At 36.1% G+C, this 21,040-nt stretch overlaps 1 protein-coding gene across 4 annotated transcripts in view; it reads left to right on the forward strand.

Moving 5' to 3' along the window:
• Nucleotides 1-21,040, forward strand: part of ZZZ3 (zinc finger ZZ-type containing 3) — a 57,159-nt gene that overhangs the window by 29,141 nt on the left and 6,978 nt on the right. For 3 of the 4 annotated variants that reach the window (XM_048313359.1, XM_048313356.1, XM_048313357.1), the window contains exons 4-10: nucleotides 12,769-12,907; nucleotides 14,282-14,429; nucleotides 14,511-14,629; nucleotides 14,932-15,003; nucleotides 15,176-15,277; nucleotides 16,311-16,406; nucleotides 20,525-20,677. In XM_048313359.1, coding sequence (XP_048169316.1) covers nucleotides 12,769-12,907; nucleotides 14,282-14,429; nucleotides 14,511-14,629; nucleotides 14,932-15,003; nucleotides 15,176-15,277; nucleotides 16,311-16,406; nucleotides 20,525-20,677 — 829 coding nt within the window. The remainder of the gene's footprint in view (nucleotides 1-12,768; nucleotides 12,908-14,281; nucleotides 14,430-14,510; nucleotides 14,630-14,931; nucleotides 15,004-15,175; nucleotides 15,278-16,310; nucleotides 16,407-20,524; nucleotides 20,678-21,040) is intronic. The other variant, XM_048313358.1, reaches the window with a different exon arrangement.

A 21,040-nucleotide genomic window follows, 5' to 3' on the forward strand; every position in this document is an offset into this window, starting at 1 on the left:
CACTTTTCCCAGTAGATAGAAAGAAAATTGCTTTTCCTTAAATTATAAATGGGAAGAATGGACTGTTGTCTTTTGACTCCTTAGGATGATTTTGGATCTGTATGTAATCTGTATGTCATATCAGACTTCATCTGATACTAGTACACAGATGCATTAGTAATGTGATATGGGGGTTGTATTTTTTAGGAAAAATACTGTAAAAATAACAGTAGTTTTTTTCTATTCTTAAACACAGATCTAAATTGTCCTTGAAAATTTCAGGTGTGTGCCCTAGTGTTAGCTTTTGAACATACACAATTCTGAAGAAATGGGTAGTTGTTGTTCAGGTTGGCAGCCTGTTGTGAGAACTTGTTGGGGAGCTTTTGAAATTGCAAGTAAGACTTGGTAGCTTGCTACCAGCTTGTTGCCTGAATGCAGAATTCCAAAAGAAATGGTTATTGGTTTTATCCTGTCTTATATTTCTACTTTCCCAAAGGGAAGCATGCTACTGGAGGGAGGGAGTGTTAGCCATATCTTTTCTTCATTTAAAAAAATTTTGATAGAGCTGGAAAATTACGGGCCATCCTTTTTTGTTGTTTACATTTGTAATAAAGTACGTGTGGTATTCTGATGGTTCTGCATGGTAATAGGATCCTTCTAAAGAACTTAAGTCAATGTTTTGACATATGAGTGCAGTCATCATTTATGCAGAATTTCATTGTTCAAGAATAAATCAAGTGCAGTGCACTATATCCTCTACCCAGTTTTAAAAATAGCAAAGTTCATTAGAGGATACTCTTAATTCATGTGTGACAGTTTTTGAATAGTGTCTTAATTATACCCTTGTTTAATCTCATTTGGTACTTATTTTCTAAAATGTTGAACTAAAAAAAAATAAAACAGCCAGTTTTAGCAGAAGTGTATTCGCTGATAGGTCAGATGCAAAGAATTCCGGGGTTCCCATGCTATTAAGGTAGGTTTAGCTGGAGGTAGAGGGTATTCACTTTCTTTGTGGTAGTTCTGCCTAAGCCAAATGTTCTGGTGTTCTGCATATCAGATCTTCAAATGGTACAGTTTTGTTTTTCTCTCCTTCATCAGTTTGGGATTATTATGGGTGACTTTTTCCTCTAGTTCATGTTTCTGTTCTCTTTTAAAAGCCAGTTCAGAGAGACATTAGCATCTTGGCTAGGTTGAGGAGGCAGATTTCTCCAAGAAGTCATTAGTATAATTCTTTGGATGTTCCTTGGCAGAAAAAAACCACATTCCTCTGTGTCATAGAAGCAATTTTATATGGCTGTAAACTTCTATTATTTCTGGTTACATTACATAGCTTGATGACATACACATTCATACAGTTGATTTTCACTCTTCAAGAAATTGTTGTGACATTGATAAAATATGAATATACCAAAACCTTTAAGAGCTGTTGATAAGACTTGCTATAAGAAAGAAACCTAAATGTATATTTTCATATTTCTGTATGAATTTTGTTGCCTTTTTAATCTTGACATGTTTAAACAACATTCATATATTAATATTCCTGGGAAAACTGGATGATATAATAGGAAAAATAGCCATCACAGGTTATGGAATATTATTATTCAGAGAGAAGGCTGAAATGATGGATGTTCCCACAACTTCTTTATTAAAATAGATCTGTCCTACAAAGACAGAGATGAGTTCTCTAAGTATAAATTTTATCACAACATAGACATTTTTGTAGATAACAGGCTGATCTGGGGGTTGTATAGTTGTAAAGTGTTAATGTTTTCTGTTGCTACACACATAATTGGAATTTTTGTGTATTGTAATTGCTCCTGGAAAAGTATGGTTTGGTGCATATTTGAGAATTTTTCTGTGTTCTAGCTCAGAAACATTTGCATTTTCTCTTGAGATACTTTCACCAAGACTGAACATCCTGATTTAAAACTTTCTACACTGCTGAATTTTATATGCTGTGCTTAGTATTTTGCATATGTCTTTCCTCAGGCATTTTTCATCTCTCTTTGCTGTATCTTTTTGTACTGTAATTCTATCTCATACTGCTGTAGCTTACTTTAATTTTCTGTCTTGTGCAGCATTTTATTCTCAGTGCTTTTTGCCTTTGCCCAGTGTTTCATTTAGTGCCCTTTTTTGGTTTTATTTTTTATTTTCTTCTTCCTCTCTACTTCCTTTGGAGATTTGCAGTGTTTGGCAGGTATTAGGTTGCACGAAGGGAAAATCTTTGTTTGACTCTCAGTCCTGGATTCTAGAAGAAAATGTAATTGAGGAATTGAGGTTTCACATGCATATAACGTGTTACAGAATGCATTTCTAGGATTCTGTAAACTGCAGTTTGCTTTACAGGAACCACTTAGATCTGGAGGTAAGATGGCTGAAATAGAATCATTATGCACGAGCAATTCCAAGAGTTAGGACCTTGTTCAGTAGATAGATATTTTCATGTATCTTTATTACTTGATAATATTTAAAATCATAACAGCTGTACTGCCATTTAAAGTGAAGACAGATTAAATGAAAGATTTTAGTACATCTCTTAAAACCCAGTCTTGTGGATTCTTACCTAGGGTAGGTTGTGTTGTTGCAGAGGTCTTGGAAGCACAGACGACCATGCAGGATCATGCAGTCAGATTTACATATGCTCAACAATTTATGATATTAAGGTTTATGTCTTTGGATCCACTTCTAATATTATATGAATGTGAGAAAGGAAAGAAACATTTGTAGCATTTCCTGTGGCATAGGTTTTGTGTTTTATTCAGTCACAAATTTTCTGCCTAAAGAATCCAGTTAAAGTAGTTCTGTATAAAAGTTCATCTTACTGCACTTGAATTGTTAGAATAGGACTTGGTGCACCTTGCTATGCCAGTTGTTTGAGAAGTGCCTTGAACACAATCGTCTTAAAGTAACTGTAATATCATCTTTCTAAATTTCTAATTTTCTAATTTTACCTGCACCATGTTTTTTCCTTAAATGGAAAAGATAAAAATATCCATGTCTGTCTTCAAATATATTGGCTACTAATAATACTAATAGATGATTTTTATAAATAATCCCTGTATATCCAGCTGTATGTCTCTGAATTAAAGTTAAATTGATCACACAGTAGGGATTTATTTCAATGTGCAGATAAATCTTAACATTCCATGTAATGATGTCATGTAGCAATGAATAGCTAATAATTCATTTTCCTGAATGTCAGTTTTAGTCTGTGGGGACTTTGTTTCTGACTTCCTTTCATCTTAAAGAATAGAGGGAATTGGTATAAATCAAGTTAATTTCATAGTAGCAGTTTTAATTCATACCTCTGAGTTATTTGTAGACTATATCACCAGTATAAAAGAACTGATGAAGGGTATACAATTTTAGTGAAGAAAAAGAGAAGTTAGTAATTGTGAAAAACCAAACATAAATGCCATGTGTATTAGATTGCAATGTGTTTTAATTCATCCTTTGTTCCACAGAACTGGTGTGGCATACAGTGATATTTTTCTTAAACTACCTATTAATGTCAAACTAAAACATGAAAAGTTGGTGTTTTTTCAGAGAGTTGATTTCTACTTTCTAGTAGATTGGTCTATGTAAGTAACCAAACCCAAGACTGGCTTTAAGTAAAGTCATATAAAATTTGGATGCTGCAGCTAGTTGATCCACAAAATAGAAATACAGTGGAAATCAATTAGAAACTTCTAGTACAGCTTTCTGATCAACTTCAGTTTGGTTTTGCAGGTAATTGTGTTACTAAAATGTGACAGTGTAACAGGCATGCAACCACATTTATTAATTAAATCCTTGTATTTTACTACAGCTTAAAATATGAAGTATTTTGAGAATTTTTGCTGCCAGCATTACTATTTTATCATGGTCCATAAGATAATTCTGTCTATAAATACTTGTCAATGGAAAAGTTATGTGACACAAAATTTTTGCAGGACTAAAGATTAAGGTTAAGACTACTGTAATCATAGAATCATGTTTTATATTACATAAACTATTCAGTAAAGACTAGAGCTCTTACTTTGCAAGAGATAATGCCTTGGGCATGTGCTGCATCAGCTTTTTGCTCCCTAGGAATGGGCACACTCTGGGACCCATTAAATGTCAAGTACATTTGTCACATTCATTTTTCCTCCCTGAACAGAGGCATCTTGCTGCCAGCCACAGCACAATCCCATGAACAGCGCTAGCAAACACAGCGCAGTCCTCACTTAAATAGTGCATCCCGTGGAAAGCAAAGCTTGATTTCTTTTGGATTTGTGTCCTTTACCTCTTGAATTCCCTCCTGATTTGCCTGCTTTTCTTCTTCTGTCTACATCTATGTTCTCACCTCCAAGAGTCCTCTATTGCAGCAATTCACTCCTGGAAGAAAGAGAGAGTGAACTCTCCAGTGCAGAGATGTTCCCTGTTGGCTGCCTTGATGTGGTACCTCTGGATGTGTGGGCTGATGGATTGATGGAGGAATGTGATGAGAAACAGTTGAATTCTGCCTACCTGACTCTTGTAGAGACAGTAGTTATGGTCTCACCTCCTTTCCAAGCTGCCAGTTTTTGGAGAATACACAAGAATTCAGTTTGTCTTTCCAATTTCTTTGGTCAACATGGACCAAAAATCATGGAGAGGAAAAATACACAAGTATAAAAAAAAAATCCAACCACAAGCAACAACAAACCTACTATTCTAATACAGAAAAATGTAGAAAATTGCTCTTCTGCCTGTTCATTTGGAAATGCTTACCATTTCTAAGGATGCTCATTAGTAAATTCATCTAAACTGGAAAAGGATCAATAAGTAATAAAAATTGTTTTGAGGTGTAGGAAATACTAGTTGGAAACAAATATCAAATGCCATAGGAATCATGGTCCTGATTTAAAACAAAGAGCAAGAAAGCCAGGAAAAGATGGGGCAGTAATGTATTGACCCAGCACAGCTGTGTGGAGAGTAAGGCTCTGGCTGTACTTTTGGCTGTGCACACAAGGACCCTTAAAAGCAGAAGCAGTAAATTGTGGTTATACCAGTTGTGTCAATGTAAAAGTTGTGTGGTGGAACAAGGAGTAAATTAGTGTCACCATAATTGCCTACTTGGTAGGGATCACTAAAACATTAGTGAGCATAATGATGCCACCAAGAAGACAAGAATAAAGTGAGTGCCATTTGCTTTGAGAATGTGGGTGTCTTTATTTGTCCATTTTAACTAACCCAGCTTGAAATTGCTTCATTACTAATTTTAAGTTTTTGTTCTGCTCTTTCATGAGTTTCAACAGCATCTCCAGCATGAACTGCAAAACTGACCAGTATCTTTTAAAAAGGAATTGCATGAGCAGTATGTATTGTACAAGCTTCATTCAGTCAGCAGTGAGTTCTAATCAATACAGTTGTTACTTTGGTACAAGAATACATGCATTTGAGGGTTAGAAAGGTCCTAGTTTTTGGATTCCTTTAAACTTTGTTCTCGGTAGGAATAGCCAGCTGATTTTTCATTTTTCATTATTGCACATCTTTATTTTGCTTTGGATAGCTCAAAGTAAAAATATTGCTGCTGTTTTGTGTAACAGCCTTTGATGGTTTTATGCTTCCTAAGCCAAGGACCAGCTGTGTTTGTCCATGATTTATCATAGAGAGTACTAATAAAAATATGTTTTTTACTAATTTTCTTCCTTATTTCTTACTTTTCTTCCCCTTTTTTAGCCAGAAAGTATTGATGTGTAATGCTTTGTATTGCTGTTAGAACTTTCAGCCACTCATGATTGTAGATCATATTCTTGTAATTCAGTTCTAATATTCAGATATCACAGTAACAGATAACTTGAGGGGAATGTGTTCATTTGTTCCTATGGCAAGAGTATGTACCTGAATAATTGAGTGTGTGTGTGTGTCTTGCTTGGATGAAAACCTGCAGAAATTAATTTAGAGTGAGTTGAAGGGGTTCAATAATCGCTGTTGTCAGCTTTCTCTGCTTGTTTTGTCAGAGGATTTCTGTGCAGTTGGATTGGTTTCATGGCAACATGGGTCGCTCTTACTTTGTCTCTGGAATAAAGCTCCGTCTGAACAGTTGCTTTCCCCAGCATCTCTTCTAGAGAAGAATATCCAAGTAATCATGCTGGAGGAATCTGTGTAATATTTTCCCTCAGTAAAGGAATTGGGACCGTTCTCGTTAGAGATGATGAGAGGGAAGGAGATGAAGTTTGGGATATGCTGTCAGTCTGTCTTTCTGTGCCCCTTGTGAAGAAAACAATTTTACTGTCATTATCTCATGTCAATTCAAGCCTGGAAGATAGAGGAATGACAGGAACTTGTATCTTTTTCCCTACTGAATGTCACTGTCCTGCAGACAAGCAGTTGAGAGTGCTGTCAAAAGAGTATCAAAAGGCTGTATTAAACTGTGTTAACACCAACTGGAGGACTGACAGATGCTGTTTTGTTGATGAGACTGAAACAACATCCATGTTTCTTTAGGGACACAGAGACCTAATTGCTACTAAAAAGTCTGAAAAGTTGTGGGTATTTGATAAGGGTGCTTTTGTACAGCTAATATTAAATCCTGCTGAGTGTGTTGGACAGCTCTTGACAAGAATGAAGCCTATAGAAATATATGAGTGGGTGCTCTGTTTCTGGGGAAGAGTTAAGAATTTAAGAAAGAAGGGGACATCACAAGTTGATAACCAATAAAATACTATTCAGATGCTTGAAACACAAATTCTGAAGCTGTGAAGGTTGAAAGAAAGGTAAAATTTGAGTGGAAGATGGTTCTTTTGCATCCAGGTAAATTACCGCAGTAGGATTTTCTGTTTTGCCTTGGGATTTGTTGGGTCTTTAAAAATGTGCTTTTTGGGTTAGTTCTGTTTTGTTTCAAATAGGTGTGAGGCTGACATTCAGAAATAGTGCTTTTTGTTCCATTCCTGGCACAGTAGACTTGGAGAAGCCATTTAATGTGTACTTTAGTTGTTTAATGTATAACATAGAGATGCAGTTTAATTATTTACTTATCTTTGAAATACTTCAAAAGGTCTGAAGTATGAATATTGAATATGCATAGTGAAAGTACAGTAAATGACAGTACATGTAAAGAGGTTAAGCCAGAGTAGAAAGCGATTTAATAGAGTTGCAGAAAAGGCTGTGTGTAAGTAGATTACCTTGGTCACAGTGTCTAAGCATTAGGTAAGTAAAAACCCACCATATGCTGCTTCCTCCGGGCAAAGGTGCTTTTACAAGTCCTGACAGGGGTTGATATATGTATGCTCTTATTGATTATGCCCTTAAACTCTTTGCTGTTTCTGAAGGGAGATCAAAGAAGGGCCATTCTGCATCAGTCTCTTGTGCTTTCTCATTGCTGTTGTGTGCTCTACTCATGCAGCATTGAATCCCAGACTCTTCCAGAGTGCATTTGGAGATTGTTTAAAAATCTTAGCTACGCATCAGAATAATTTGCAAGAAACTGCAGTGTCAAAATTAGTGTATTGTGACACTGGCAAAGATTTCAGCCCAAACTTAGGAGCTGGGAGCATTTTCTGTTACTTCTGAACTCAAAGAAACAAAGCCCGAACAAAAAAAACACTCTTCTTTGAAATGACAGGATTGTGTTTGATCTGATTCTCAGGTTTCTCCTGGGAGCCAATAATCTCTTAAACTACAGCTCCTTGGGTGACTTAGAAATTCTAAGTACAATTAATGTTTCCCTTTTCCTACATAATTTACAGTCTGATAAGATGTTTAATATCCAATACTTCCTCATCTTGGTGTTTAATAAGGGATTTTTTTTTTTTTTAATTGCTGTTAGTAGACCAAAATCCAGAGTAATAAATGACCTGGGTATGGGAGAGCAGGTTGTAATCTGTACTTTGCTGGAGTGCCAGCAGATGGCAATGAAACAAAGAATTGCTCAAATCCTCCCAGTGACTGATAACCAGTTTTGTGTCACAGCTCTTGGAAATACAACATAACAAGGTTTTTTCTATATATATTTTTGCTGTGTTTTATTATGGGATGTGTGTACACCCTCATGTAAAACAGTTCCTACCTGCATGAGAACTAATGAGTATTTCTGAATGATGGTACGCATTTTTAGTGTCAGAGCCTCCCAAAATTGATGATCCTGTACATTTTAACATACTGTGTAAACTATATATAACTGGAGAAGCGCAGTTAGTTTTGGGAGGGGAGATTGATGACCACCAACTGCACAGCATTTTAGAAGTCAAGAGGATAAATCACTTCTTTTTAATTAGTCATCAAAGTACATATCTTTGCAAGGTACTGAATGATGTAAGACAAGTGTAGCTGCCAAAGTAATTTCAAGTGACTTTGGATATTGATTTTGAGTTGATTGTTTTTTTGATTGGTGTGAATGTTATCTACAGCCACTTCATTTCACCCACTAATTTCATTTAGGTACCTAAAAGTTAAAAACCTTCATTTTGTAGTGTCAGTTGCTCATATCACTCATTCAACCAAGGCTTAAAGTACAGTATGTTCTTCTCTTCAAGGGAGGGGAAACCTGCAGAAACCATGGAGGGACTTTCTGACTGACAGACTCTTACTGTAAAAAATTAATTTATTTAAAAATGATGAATGATGTGGCCCCTTTTACACATCAGTACCAAGTCATTTTGTATAAAAAACAAGAGTTAACTTAAGAAACATGCAGTTGTTAAAGCAGATTGATTCCTATTCATATAGTGTTTTTTAAATGCTGCGGTTAGGTCCTGCTGCAGAGAAACTAAAATCTGTGATGTGACTGGGTACTCTGATTTGGAAATGTAAATCCTATTAGAATGGAAAGAATGGAGGGGAAAAGCATTTTGAATGTAAATCTCAGTAAACTGGATCAGAATGGACATAGGTCTCATTAAGGCAATAGATGCTATTCCCAAGTTTTGTCACAGGCAAGAGAGGAGGCTGCTGTGTCCCTAATTACTATTAGAACAAGATTCATGGAAATTAATTGTGTAAGAACTAATTGCTTATGGCACAACTTCTAGAAATCTGTCTCTGCTCTGTGATAATTTTTTCATGGAGCAGTCCAAAAGAGTGGAGTACTTACCACTGCAAAAGAAAAACTGAATCAGCAGAAGTTCCTGCTGATCAGTGTCAATCTGTAAGGAGTAGCTTTCCGTTTTTAAATATTGGTCCCTCAAAACCCAGTGTTAATCAAGATTTTTCAGCAGAGATAGTAAAGCTGTTTCTGTACTGTGCTGAATGATTCAAGTGTTCATCTGGAAGATTCCTGGCAATTAACGTGATTTAAGAACCTGCAAGAGTGTTTCAATACTGGGATTGTGGGAACAGAATTACATTCTCTGGAGTGAGAGTCTTCCTGCAGAGAGAACTGCTTTGGGTTTTGTATGTGCTAACAAGTTGGTATTTAGCACTGAGGAAAGTGTAACTTCAGTCAGTGGAGGGAACCTGTCTGTGAGTTTACTTGAGTGTGTTTGGTTTTGGCAAAGGATGTGAGATAATTTTCCTTGGTAATTCCTGACAGATCTTTCAGAGAAAATAATGTAACTAATTGTTGCTGGATGACGTAGAGGTGGTTGCTCTTTGAGTGCCTCATTGAAGGATGGAGGTGTTTTTGCAGCAGATTAATGAGCTACTTTCTCTTTTATTAGACTTTTTCCATTTTGGAGAATTTTAACACAACTGCAGGAGCTGGTTTGGGTCAGAATTGTGCTTACTTACAAAGAGCCTGGAAACATAGAGAGCAAAATTGTTTGCCACCTTTTTGTTGGTTTGTTTTGGTCTGTTTTGGGGTTTTTTTTTTTAAGTAGTCCTGGAAATTATTCACATGATCTCTTTTGTGTAGTGCAGCAGAAGCATTTTGGTAGCGTTTGAGATTAAGAGGCCAGAATAGACAGACGCTTCAAGAAGGAGCTCAGTGTGTGTGTTATTATTTAGCTTGCTGCTTTTTCATAGAAATACTTGGCTTTATAACAGTCATATAGGAGCAGAGAGCCTGTGGAAATAGTAGTTGTTCAAAACTTAAAAGAACATTTGCAGACATACAGCTCACTAAAAAGTCCTGTTGAAGTTGAAAGGAATGTGCAGTGGTTTGGGTAGAATGCAGTTCTGCAGCAAGTCTAAAGTACCAGAATATGGAGCAAACTATGTATTTCAGAACTAGAATTTTCAATTTTCTTTTCCTAGGCAATGGAAGATTCCCAAATTCTAGTTTTTGTGTATTTTAATACTTCTGATACTCACTTGATAAAACTGCAGTCTTATTTTTGGGCTTCAGAATATATTAATTCATAAAAACAGAATATGGAAGCTAAAGTAGATAGCTCCAAATTAATCCATTTCTTAGCAGAGAGACAAAAAAGTGCTGGGAAACCTTTTTGTCTGAACAATTGGTTCAAAAACCCCTTTTTTCTCTTCAATTATTTCATCATAATGTTACTCTAGTCACAGATCAGTATTATATGACATGTTTTTGAGTGATCCTGACATTTTTGTATTTTTACTTAATTCCACGAAGACCACTTCAGTGAGGTCACGTGAATGTTTTAATGAAGGAAGTAACTGAAGTTGAATATTCTTGGTTTTGTGTTATTTTTCCTCAAATGTAAATTCATCCTTCCATTCAGACTAAGTTATTGAAGGCTACCTCATTAAGGTGATTCCTTCCTTCCCTTTACACGTGAATCATCATTAAATTATCGCTTCATTTAAATCTCCAACATTTGGTTGCTTTTTACTTCTATGTATTTACGTGATTTAAATGTTATTACTTTCTTCCAATTTCATTTAGAAAATCAATTGCTTAAATACAATTTGAATAAATGAAGTAAAATGGCTCAAGAAAAAAATGTTAAATAAATACCTGTCTTTTTCTTAGATGCAAATTTGTGCACGCTGCTGAGCCTCTGTTACTGTGGCTCTGCTAACACGAGTTTGGGCACCTGCTGATGGAAACAGGCTTTTTGTTGTCTAGGGTAAATCCTCTCCCCAGGTATCCTTGAGCTCTTCTGTGTTGTTACAGCTGCATCTGCATGAGGATGTTGGCATCCTGCCTGTTTGATGTCCCTGGAGCCTCCAGGGCTCAGAGGTGCCACCAGCCCCTGAGTGCAGGCAGAGCTCCCCGAGCGCGTGCTGTGTGTAAGGGCTGAGTAGAGATCTTCATGCCATAGCTGATGGCTCCTGTAAGCCTGGAGCAACCTGAGCTGTGCTATTGCCTCAGGCCAGTTCTGATGCACTGTCACCACTTTTGTGAGCTGTTTCTGAAGTTTGTTTTTCACTTGTTGAAGAATAGTCACATTAATTATCTCGTTTTATGCAGAGTTATTTTGATTAGAAGAAACTGGAGCACTTTCCCAATAGTGAAAATATTCAGTACTGTTCAATATTAATGGCCTATTAAATGGGTGGTTTAGGTCTTAGTTCCATGTAAACCTGAATATGTGCAGACAAATGTACATAGTAATTCATAACAGAATCATGTCCTATTGTTTTTAAACAAGCTCAGTATTTTAGTTTCAAACTTCAGAAAGTATAGCTATATTTTATGTTTGCAAATGTTACATTTGAGTGGAAAGAAAATTGGAGAGGCAGCAGTTTAATGTCCAGGTAGAAACTTAAATATTTAAAGGTACAAAGCCTGTATTTTGCCTTAAGATTGTTTACTTCCCTCCACTTAAAACCTTACCCAATTATTAGTGCAATCAATTGAAAAACTTGAATTACCTCAGTAACCTCTGGATCTTTTCTGTTGTATCCATGGAATTCATTGTGCCAGGCTTGTCTTTGTTTTAGCGATAAGGGAACAGAAAGAAAATTTACTGAAATACTGTAGTAGTGAACAGCTCTTACCTGATTTTAGTAGGAGTACTTTGTGCTGAACTAAATTACAGTTGTAATATTAAATGTCAGAAAATATTTTCATGAAGAAAGTTTATACATAATAATTTGCAACAATAGGGGCCATGGGTAACTATGGGATTTCAGAAACTGAAGTGGGGAACTGTAACTTTAAAGCTAATAAAAGGTGTGAAGTGTAGTTAACAGTTTTCTAAAGGCTGTGTTAAAATGTCATATGATTTCCTGAGTATGCATTAACTGTATCAAACACAGTTTGGAAAGCACATGTTACTGGGTACAGGCATGACAGTCACATCAGTGAGACTCAAGTGTCTCTGTTAAATAGACAGTCCAAATTGTCTGTGAATCTGGGGTGGCACGTCTGAGGGAACACTGACATTTTCATTCAGCTTCTGTATTCTTAGGGGAATCTGGTTTGAATTTATTTTGCAAATTACTTATTCCTTGGTTTGTTGTTACATTTCAAAAATTATTCTCATGTTCTGCTCTAAGGTGGGGCTTCTACAAAATGCTGTGTTTCTAAACCATTCCTGTCCAGCATTTGGATGGTTGAGTGAAATGTTAAAATTCTGTGGTAGTCACTTGTATTGGGGTAGAAGGAAGCTGATGTTGAAGTGGGAGAGAAATTAGCTCATTTTGTTTGTGGTATTTTTAACTTTATAAACAAAGCTTGTTGGTTACAGCTATTGAGAATATGAATATAGGTTTTCCCTGAGACCATATTGTTTCAGCTACTATAGAATTTGCATTTAAAGGAAACCACTGGAGAGTTAAATATTTTTTTATGGGTTTATATAAATTCATCTACTCTTAAAATAAATTTAATACATTTTTGCTAGAATTCAGTAAAAATGTTTATGAAATGGTTGAGATAAGCTATGAAATCTGGTAGGTACTGGTAGATAACCATGGCTAGTGTTTAGGTGGGGGGTGTCACTTTTAAAGGCAAATGGAGTGAGATGTTTTCCTTTGTCTCTGTAGTTATCAGAGACTGTTACAGACGATTGCTGTACTCGAGGCTCAACGTACTCAAGCAGTTCAAGATCTTGAAAGTTTAGGCAGACACCAGAGAGAAGCACTGAAAGATCCTATTGGATTTGTGGAAAGACTCCAGAAGAAGGTATTTCTATGGACTTTTCCTAAGTCTTACTTGGAATTTTTTTTTTTAATAACTAGTAACTCACCATCTATAGAAATTGGAGAATAGATATATATACTTGGCATAAAAATTACGAGTTTAAATCTTGTAACGGCTGAGCAAAAATACCTCTTTGCTTTCTTATTGGATCTGTAAGAAATAGGTCTCTTCAATGATTTTATCAGATATGCTTCCTTTCCTTTGTTTTTGGTACACAGAAGTGCAATTTTAAAATTTCTACTTGTAGTATCTTGAAATCTACAGGTGACTGGAAGTACCAGGTGAAAAATTTCTAATCTTTCTCATTTGAGAACTGAAATGTGCTTTGAGTGAATTTGATAGGGTATGTTTAAAGAGCATGAAATGTAGTCTACATCCCAAACCCAAAGTGAACACTAGAACACATAACTGAGTCACAGATGACAGAATATTGGCTGATAGAGGAGAATCCATTTCTATAAGGAAACATTTTCTTTTCAAGTTTTAAAAAAATCTTGTCATAACAGGAGTACTGAAAATATGTTTTCAGCTTGAATCCTTTATCACTGCAGCATCTACCACTGGCAAACACAGTTACCTTCTAGTCTGATAGCAACTTGTATTTCAGTGAAGAATGGAGTTATGGTTCTCTTTTCCTAGTTTTGTAGACACCTAGGTCAGATGTAAGCTGCTTGGTTTCAGTAGTTGTCTTTCTGTTAAGTGTTGAGAGGAGTTAATAGCATGCATGATGTAAGAGTGTTGCATTTGGTATTCATTTTTTGGGGAAATACTAAGGACAGTTTGAAGTACTCCGGTGTATTTTTGTCCAGAAAGGACCAAAGGAATAATAGTCTTGCAGTTGACCTTTAAATAAAAAGGTGAGCTTTGCCACAGTATCGTTCCAGGCAGAACACAGCAAAATCAGTACAAAATGTGCAGAGATTGCTCTGATGGGAGGAGTTGAGGTTTATCAAGTGATAAAACTGTGAATCTTTTGGATTCTTGGGTTAAGAAAGGTACAGATCCTGAGCTAACAGTATGTTTAATAAGGACAGTCAGAAACAGGTTATTGAAGTGTCAAACACCTGATTTCAGCTGTGAAATGCACCCTTTAAAGTTTTATGCTCAATAAGCCATCATTGACCGTGCCTCTGCATATTTTATATGCACTGTTGTGTATTATTCTTGAAAGATCTCACCTTCTCTTTAAAAAAACTGTGCGCTGCATGGCACTTCAAAAATTCTGGTTTTCCATTCTTCCTGTCAAATAAAAAGCAGCACTGGGTTTTGTAGCATTTCAGTATTTGTAGGTTTTTGTTTGGATATAAAGTGATTGCATTAAATATTGCTTTTTACTTTTCATTCTTGTTTTTTCAGGTTGATATGGGTCTTCCATTTCCTCAGAGAGTTGTTCAGCTCCCTGAGATTGCCTGGGACCAATACACCACTAGCCTTGGAAACTTTGAGAGAGAATTCAAAAACCGGAAACGAAACAGTAGGAGAGTGAAGCTGATTTTTGACAAAGGTAAAAGAAAGTGGGCATATGTTACAAGAAAGAAATGACCAGTGGGGAAGTTTAATAATTCTTCCTTTGTGTTGCTTACAGTAGGTATACCTGCAAGACCAAAAAGTCCTTTGGATCCCAAGAAGGATGGAGAGTCTGTTTCGTACTCTGTCTTGCCTTTAAGTGATGGTCCAGAAGGCTCCACCAACAGTCGTCCACAGGTAGTTGTTCAAAAGGAAAGAAAAAAAATTACAAAATAATGATTTTTAAATTTTTTTCTTCTTTTCAGTATAGAATGTGAATATCTTAACTGTTTCTTCAAATGTTCATGTTTGTGATGGGCGACATGCCATTCCTGTACTCAAATCCCAGAAATAAACTTTGGATTAGGCAAATTTTGTTTTGAAGTCTCATGCTTTGGTTTGGTTTTGGTTTAACTTAAGTAGGAAGAGGATTCTAATCAATTATGCCAGCTATAATTTTTCTAAACACGTATTCCATTTTATTTCCTGTATTTGAGCAGATGATAAGAGGGCGACTTTGCGATGAGACCAAACCTGAAACTTTTAACCAGCTGTGGACTGTAGAGGAACAGGTAATGGGAAGCTCTTTAATTTTGTAGCTATGGTAACATACTTGAGCATAAAAGCAAATTGTGTAATAATGTTTATAGTACTTGGGAGATCAGAGTCACATGTATTTAGATACTTGACAACTCATACCTGTACTAGGAAAAATGTATTTATTCCTTTTCACTGTTGATTTAGAAAAAGCTCGAGCAATTGCTTTTGAAGTATCCACCAGAGGAAGTAGAGTCCCGACGGTGGCAGAAGATAGCAGATGAACTGGGAAATAGAACAGCAAAGCAGGTAACATGTAAAACACTTGGAGAAGAATTCCCTTGTCTTTACTTTTTTTTTTTTTTTAATATCAGTAAAGAAAATTCAGTGTATTTTTGGTAATCACTTAGTCTTAAAAATGTAACAGCAGGACCTGCATTTAACCAGTAACTGTGTAACACTTACACTGGATCTCAAATACAGAATGTTAAATGTGCCCCAAAGCCCATGGCAAAGTTGCCAGACCTAGCTGTTCATGAGATTTTGACAGCACACATTTAATTCTATAGTGAACATAGTTTAGTTCTGTAGTGAACACCAGCTGTGCTCAGACTGAGTTACACTGGAGTGCTGAATTTCCTGCACCTCAGTACTGTACAATGGGCAGACATGTAAATATCACAGACAGAAGAATTAGTTCTGTACTGGGGCTGAGATCCACAAAAGGACATAGATGAGGAGACACCAAGTATTTTTGCATCTAACTTGTTGGAATTTTTCCCCCGAAATAAATTTTCTCCGTTTTGACCAGAAGTAAAAAATGCTGATGTTCTGTGTTTACAGTATTTTAATTTCTTTTATTTCAGTTGGTGCTTTCAGATAAAAGTATGATTAAGTACTTCAGTATACAGAATTAGCTCATTTCTGATCATACCTATATTTCTCCATAATTTCTCAAAAATAGGCATGCTTGCTTATATCATTAATGGAGACCTACTTCCTGTATGCTAACTGTGGATAACATAGCTGGCATTGTTAAGAATGAGTTTAGCTGCAGCAGGAAGCAAACTACTAAAGTTCTTTCTATCACAATTTTTGCAAGATTTTCTGTGTATGTTTAAAGAAGGGTAATTTTTTTCTCTGAAAACTGTCAGAGCATCTGGAAATAGTACAAATGCAGCACTGCAAGATAGGTAGCAGTTAGAGTAGTTGTCACAGAGTAGAATCTAGAGGATTTTTCTCCTAATGTTCTTAATCAATGTAGTAATCCTGGCAAAACTTTGGAGTGAAGACCAGTTACATTTCATTTGACATTGAGTTGTTGCATCTTGGTTTTTTCCAGGTTGCCAGTAGAGTGCAAAAATATTTTATTAAACTGACTAAAGCTGGTATTCCAGTTCCAGGAAGAACTCCAAACTTATATTTATATTCCAAAAAGGTGAGACTGTTTTACAGATTTCTGTCTTTCTGTTTCATTTATGTGCAAGTTGAGTCAGAATCATTATAATACTTTTAATAAAGTTACTTGATGCAGTAATGTTCTTTTGTCAGTAGCATTATGGAGTGAATTAGATGATAATTCTTGTTTCACATTGACAACTCTTGGGGATATGAAGTGTTCAGATTGCAGGCTGAACTAACAGGGTAGAATGATGGTCTTGGGGTACTTCTTCCTCATTTGTAAGTTTATTATAGCTGATCAGGAAGTGGTAATGAAAACTCTGTTGAAGAAGATAAGGCCTATAATTCATATTGCACAGTAATGTTCTAATTAATGAAACCATAGAAAATTATGTATAACTGAGCCTGCTGAATTAGCTCAAGCATAGGGTTAAGACTGAAATGTCCATTAAAATATAGTGCTGTTTCTGATCTTGGATGAGAAAAAAATATGGTCCCAAAAATCTTAATTTGCAAGAGAAAAGACTAAATTTCTATGCAGATCAGTCACATATTTTGATTTAAATAATCTATAAGGTGCTCTTGGGTACTAATAAGGGCCATAGGTAGTAGGAGAGGGCAGTCTCAGATGTCATGGGGGTTTTATTTGTTGGGTTTGGGGGTTTTTTTGTTTCCACAGTATTTATAAAACTTCTTCAAAACCCCTTTACAGTGGCATTTTGTGGAGTAACATTACTGGTTTACATCCAGGTGTCTATGATGTTTTCTGATAAAGAATAGAGTAAACTTTATATTGATTATACAAAAAGGCAGACTTGCAGATTCAGTTCTTTGAAAGGTTGGAAACAAAAGTTGCTGTCCATGGTTTGATACAAAGGTATACCACAGTTCCTGTGTAATGATTTAAAGTGTTACACACCCTTAGTTGTCTCCTGGTATTCTCTGAAGTTATGCAAACAGTAAGTGGTTGTATTGGAGGCTTTCCAGTTTGCCATCCATCATGGTAATATCATTTTACTTTCACCAGGATTTTAATCTACTATTGTGCTCTATAAACAGAGGCAGGGAAGGTGCAGACGTGACTCTGTCTGCCTCTTTGTCTATTGGAAAAGTGCTTTCTGGCAGAAGAACAAAAAAACCAGCTGGAAACATTGATACCTTAAATGCTGTGGAGATTCATCTGTCAGAATTCCAAATTACTTACACAGTTGGGGCTAATTTCTGTAGTATGATAATATGGTGTGGCTGATTTCAAGAGGCACTGAAAATTTAGTTCTGAAAATTATAGTTGTTTGAGTTCTTTATGCCAGTGTACCTTGGTTTAAATTACCTTGGTCACACCTTTTGTTGTTTCCTGTTAATTGTGTTTGGAAAGACCATCATTACAGAATGTGTGCAATGCTGCCAGGCAGCAGATCACTGGATTTGATAAACAGTGGGAGTACTTAATCAGTTGATGTGGGACATTTTAACTGTATTTTTCACTCATTTGAACAGTGACCCCACTGTGGACAAACCCAGTATAACCAAGACTGAAACATATTTTCTATAAAATTCTTAACATTCTCATACTGCAGCAGTAATGGTCCCATCATATAGATTTTTCTTAGGCTTCTATCTAGAACGTATCTAATACTTACATCAGTTTTTGCAGTGTGACTCACATCCTTATTGCAAGGTCATAAGAGTAAGGTCGTTGTGCCCTGGTTTGTATTAAGCAGCATCCATGTGTTCTATTTGTATCCTGTGTAAGAAATACAGCAGATGAAAAAATCAAACCAATAGTGTATGTGGAGAAATGGAGCTCTCAGTCTGCTAACAGAGCACAGATTGACAGCACCATACCAGGTTAGTTACTCCCAGGTCTCCAGTGCAGATAACAGCAGAAAGGAATTGCAAGGGCTATTGGAAGCCTGGGTCATGCTTGTGCTATGCTTGTCCTAATTTTGGCATGGAGTGTACATGTACACTGTAACTGCAGTGTGTCTGCTTTATTACCAGTAACAGAAGTATGAAAAGTGGATGCTAATACTTTAAGCACGTACCTATGGGAAAATAAGACACATAGATATATTTAATGTAAAGATTTGTGTCAAAAGGGACGCTTCACAAGAACACACATTTCTCTATGGGGATTGTCCAAGATGCTTTTTTAAAATGGTTACTGGAGAGGTGAGAAGCCTGTTCAGTTCTTGAACATCTTGTTGAAGTTACCTTGTATGTCTACTCATATGACATAGGTCTCTTCTAACAAATGATGCAGGAAATTAAGCAGGATGTATCAGTTTATTTTCTTGTATAACCATTACCTACTGCTGGTGAAAATAAAACTGGATCTGAGATTTAGGAACTCTAGTATTCAGTTCTTCAATTATGGCTTATCATTTTCCATTTAATCCTTATATAATATCATTAGTGCACCTGCTTTTAAGCTTAATCTAGAGATATATTTCCCACAGGGAAAATGATCTTTAACTATCTGCTTTTAAGTAGTATTTTAGTTCATTCTTCACCAGAAGAAGAGAATTCAAATCCTCAGTTCACTTTGTAGGTCGCAACACTGTTATGCACGGCAGTGCTGCTGTATAAGCATAGGCACAGTTTTCCTTTCCTGACTCCAGATCTCATATTGAATGCAGATCTGTTTTCTGTTAACAGAAAATGTAAATCACTGTGTCAGCTCAAGGTGAAATACCACCTATGCATGGAAGTATTTTAGAGAGGTTTGAAGTCCTAAGGGAAACCATAAAAGCACCAAAACACAGGTAGCTGGTGATCATAAGGCAGAAAGTGGAACATTTCAACACAGTGGGTATAGTGCGTCAGTCTTAGAAGAAATTCTTTTCTTTTTTGCGCTGTAGTAGTTCTGCAGATCAGAAGTACCACCTTCCAGTTGTTACTACAGACTTCATCTCTTCCCTAAGACTGAACAGAGCTAATCGCAGTTCCTTGTGGTACTTCTGTCTGCATCAATGCATACCATCTAAATAATCTGTGTCATCTGTGCCTTTACTTTTTAAACTGCACAACTATAGAATGATGCTACATGCCTCTTTAGAGATTGAATCCCTCTTTAGAGATAAAGGGTTGTACTATAATATTACAGGTTTGTAACTGATATAGGAACCTTTTGGGATAAAAACTCCTGCTAAAAAAGGAGAAAGTACTAACTATTCCAAGTATTCCTTTTGCTTTAGCTGTATGAGCAGCTAGGCACAGTGCAAAACAATCCTCTCTTTTATGATTGTTAGGAAAAACACTTTTCATGCTTACGTTTTTGGTTCACACTCTTGAGTTATTTTAAAGCTGAGGAATGTAAGTTTTGACATTAAATGTCAAAATGCTGGTCTGGAAAGTAGCTAAGTAAGGGGTTGAGTCAGTTTCATTCACCCCAAATTATTCCTTTTGATATTTAATATTCTTGCACTGGGGACTAAGTAATACAGGCTGAGTGCCTTTTAAAACTGGCATGCTTTCTTACCCTCAGACACCGTTAAAGTTGAAAGTTTCTAGATGTGCACTAATGGAGTAATTTATTTCACCTAATGTGTTTTAGGTTTCTTTTTCATGCAGTGGCAACAAAAAAGAACCTTCAGAGAGCAGTTCTTTCTAACTCTTAGAATTCTCTTTTTGGTGCGATGAATTGCTTTCTCTCTCCTGCACCAGGACAGTAGGTCTAGACTCGGATTTTTTTCTAAGCCACAAATACAGGAAGTTGATGATGAGTGTTGAGCATGGATCTTTTGGCTCTTGGACCTGTGCAAAATTACTTCCTTGCTGAGTGTCACACACCATGGGAAGTTTTTCAATATTTTTGCTCTCTGGTCCTCGGTCTTCAAAATTGTAACAGCCTTACTTTCTGTTTTACTCTTGCTGTCAGTCCCACCTGTTTAGAGAGTAGGGGCTTTATGGTAAGGGCTCTTCCTTGCTGCATTTTTACCAAAGTATTGCACTGTTCATTTGATTCCCTCTGTTACGAAAGAGAAGAACTCCAGCTGTGGGAGGCTATGATACAGAGATATAAGTAAAAGTAATTGGAAATATGATAGATTATTTAATGTAAAAGAACAAATTCCAGGCAAGGTTTTATCAATGAAAATTTTTTAAATAATAGCCAAGGAATGTTTTTAAAAATATACCATTTTTTCACTGTAGTCATCAAGTAGACGGCAACATCCTTTAAATAAACATCTTTTCAAACCTTCAACTTTCATGACATCTCATGAACCTCCAGTTTATATGGATGAAGATGATGACAGATGCAGTTTTCACAGCCATATGGATACTGCAGCAGAAGAGGAAGTATCGGTATGTAATTTAAATCAAGGAGAGAATGTCTTGCTTGCTGTCACTTTGACCTTGTTTAGTGTTTAGAGGATTAGGCATCTTCACCATAAAATACCATCAAGTAAGTATTAAATTGTAATAAGATTCATGAGCCATTTTGAATTATAAATACATCATTAATATAACAGCCTCCAACAGCAAAAAATTCAGACCAAATCAGGAAGGAAGTCTGTAAGTCATAAACAGTCTTGTCCTGAAATAGCTCGAAGAAGTTTTAGTTGCATATTTTTTTAAAATGATCTGGCATGAGAGAGGTTTGAAAATCTTGTAAATTATATAGTTGGAATTCTGGTTAAAGATGTGTTTTAGAAAGGTTACATAGAG

Source organism: Corvus hawaiiensis, chromosome 9, assembly GCF_020740725.1.
Source record: "Corvus hawaiiensis isolate bCorHaw1 chromosome 9, bCorHaw1.pri.cur, whole genome shotgun sequence".
Classification (NCBI taxonomy): domain Eukaryota; kingdom Metazoa; phylum Chordata; class Aves; order Passeriformes; family Corvidae; genus Corvus; species Corvus hawaiiensis.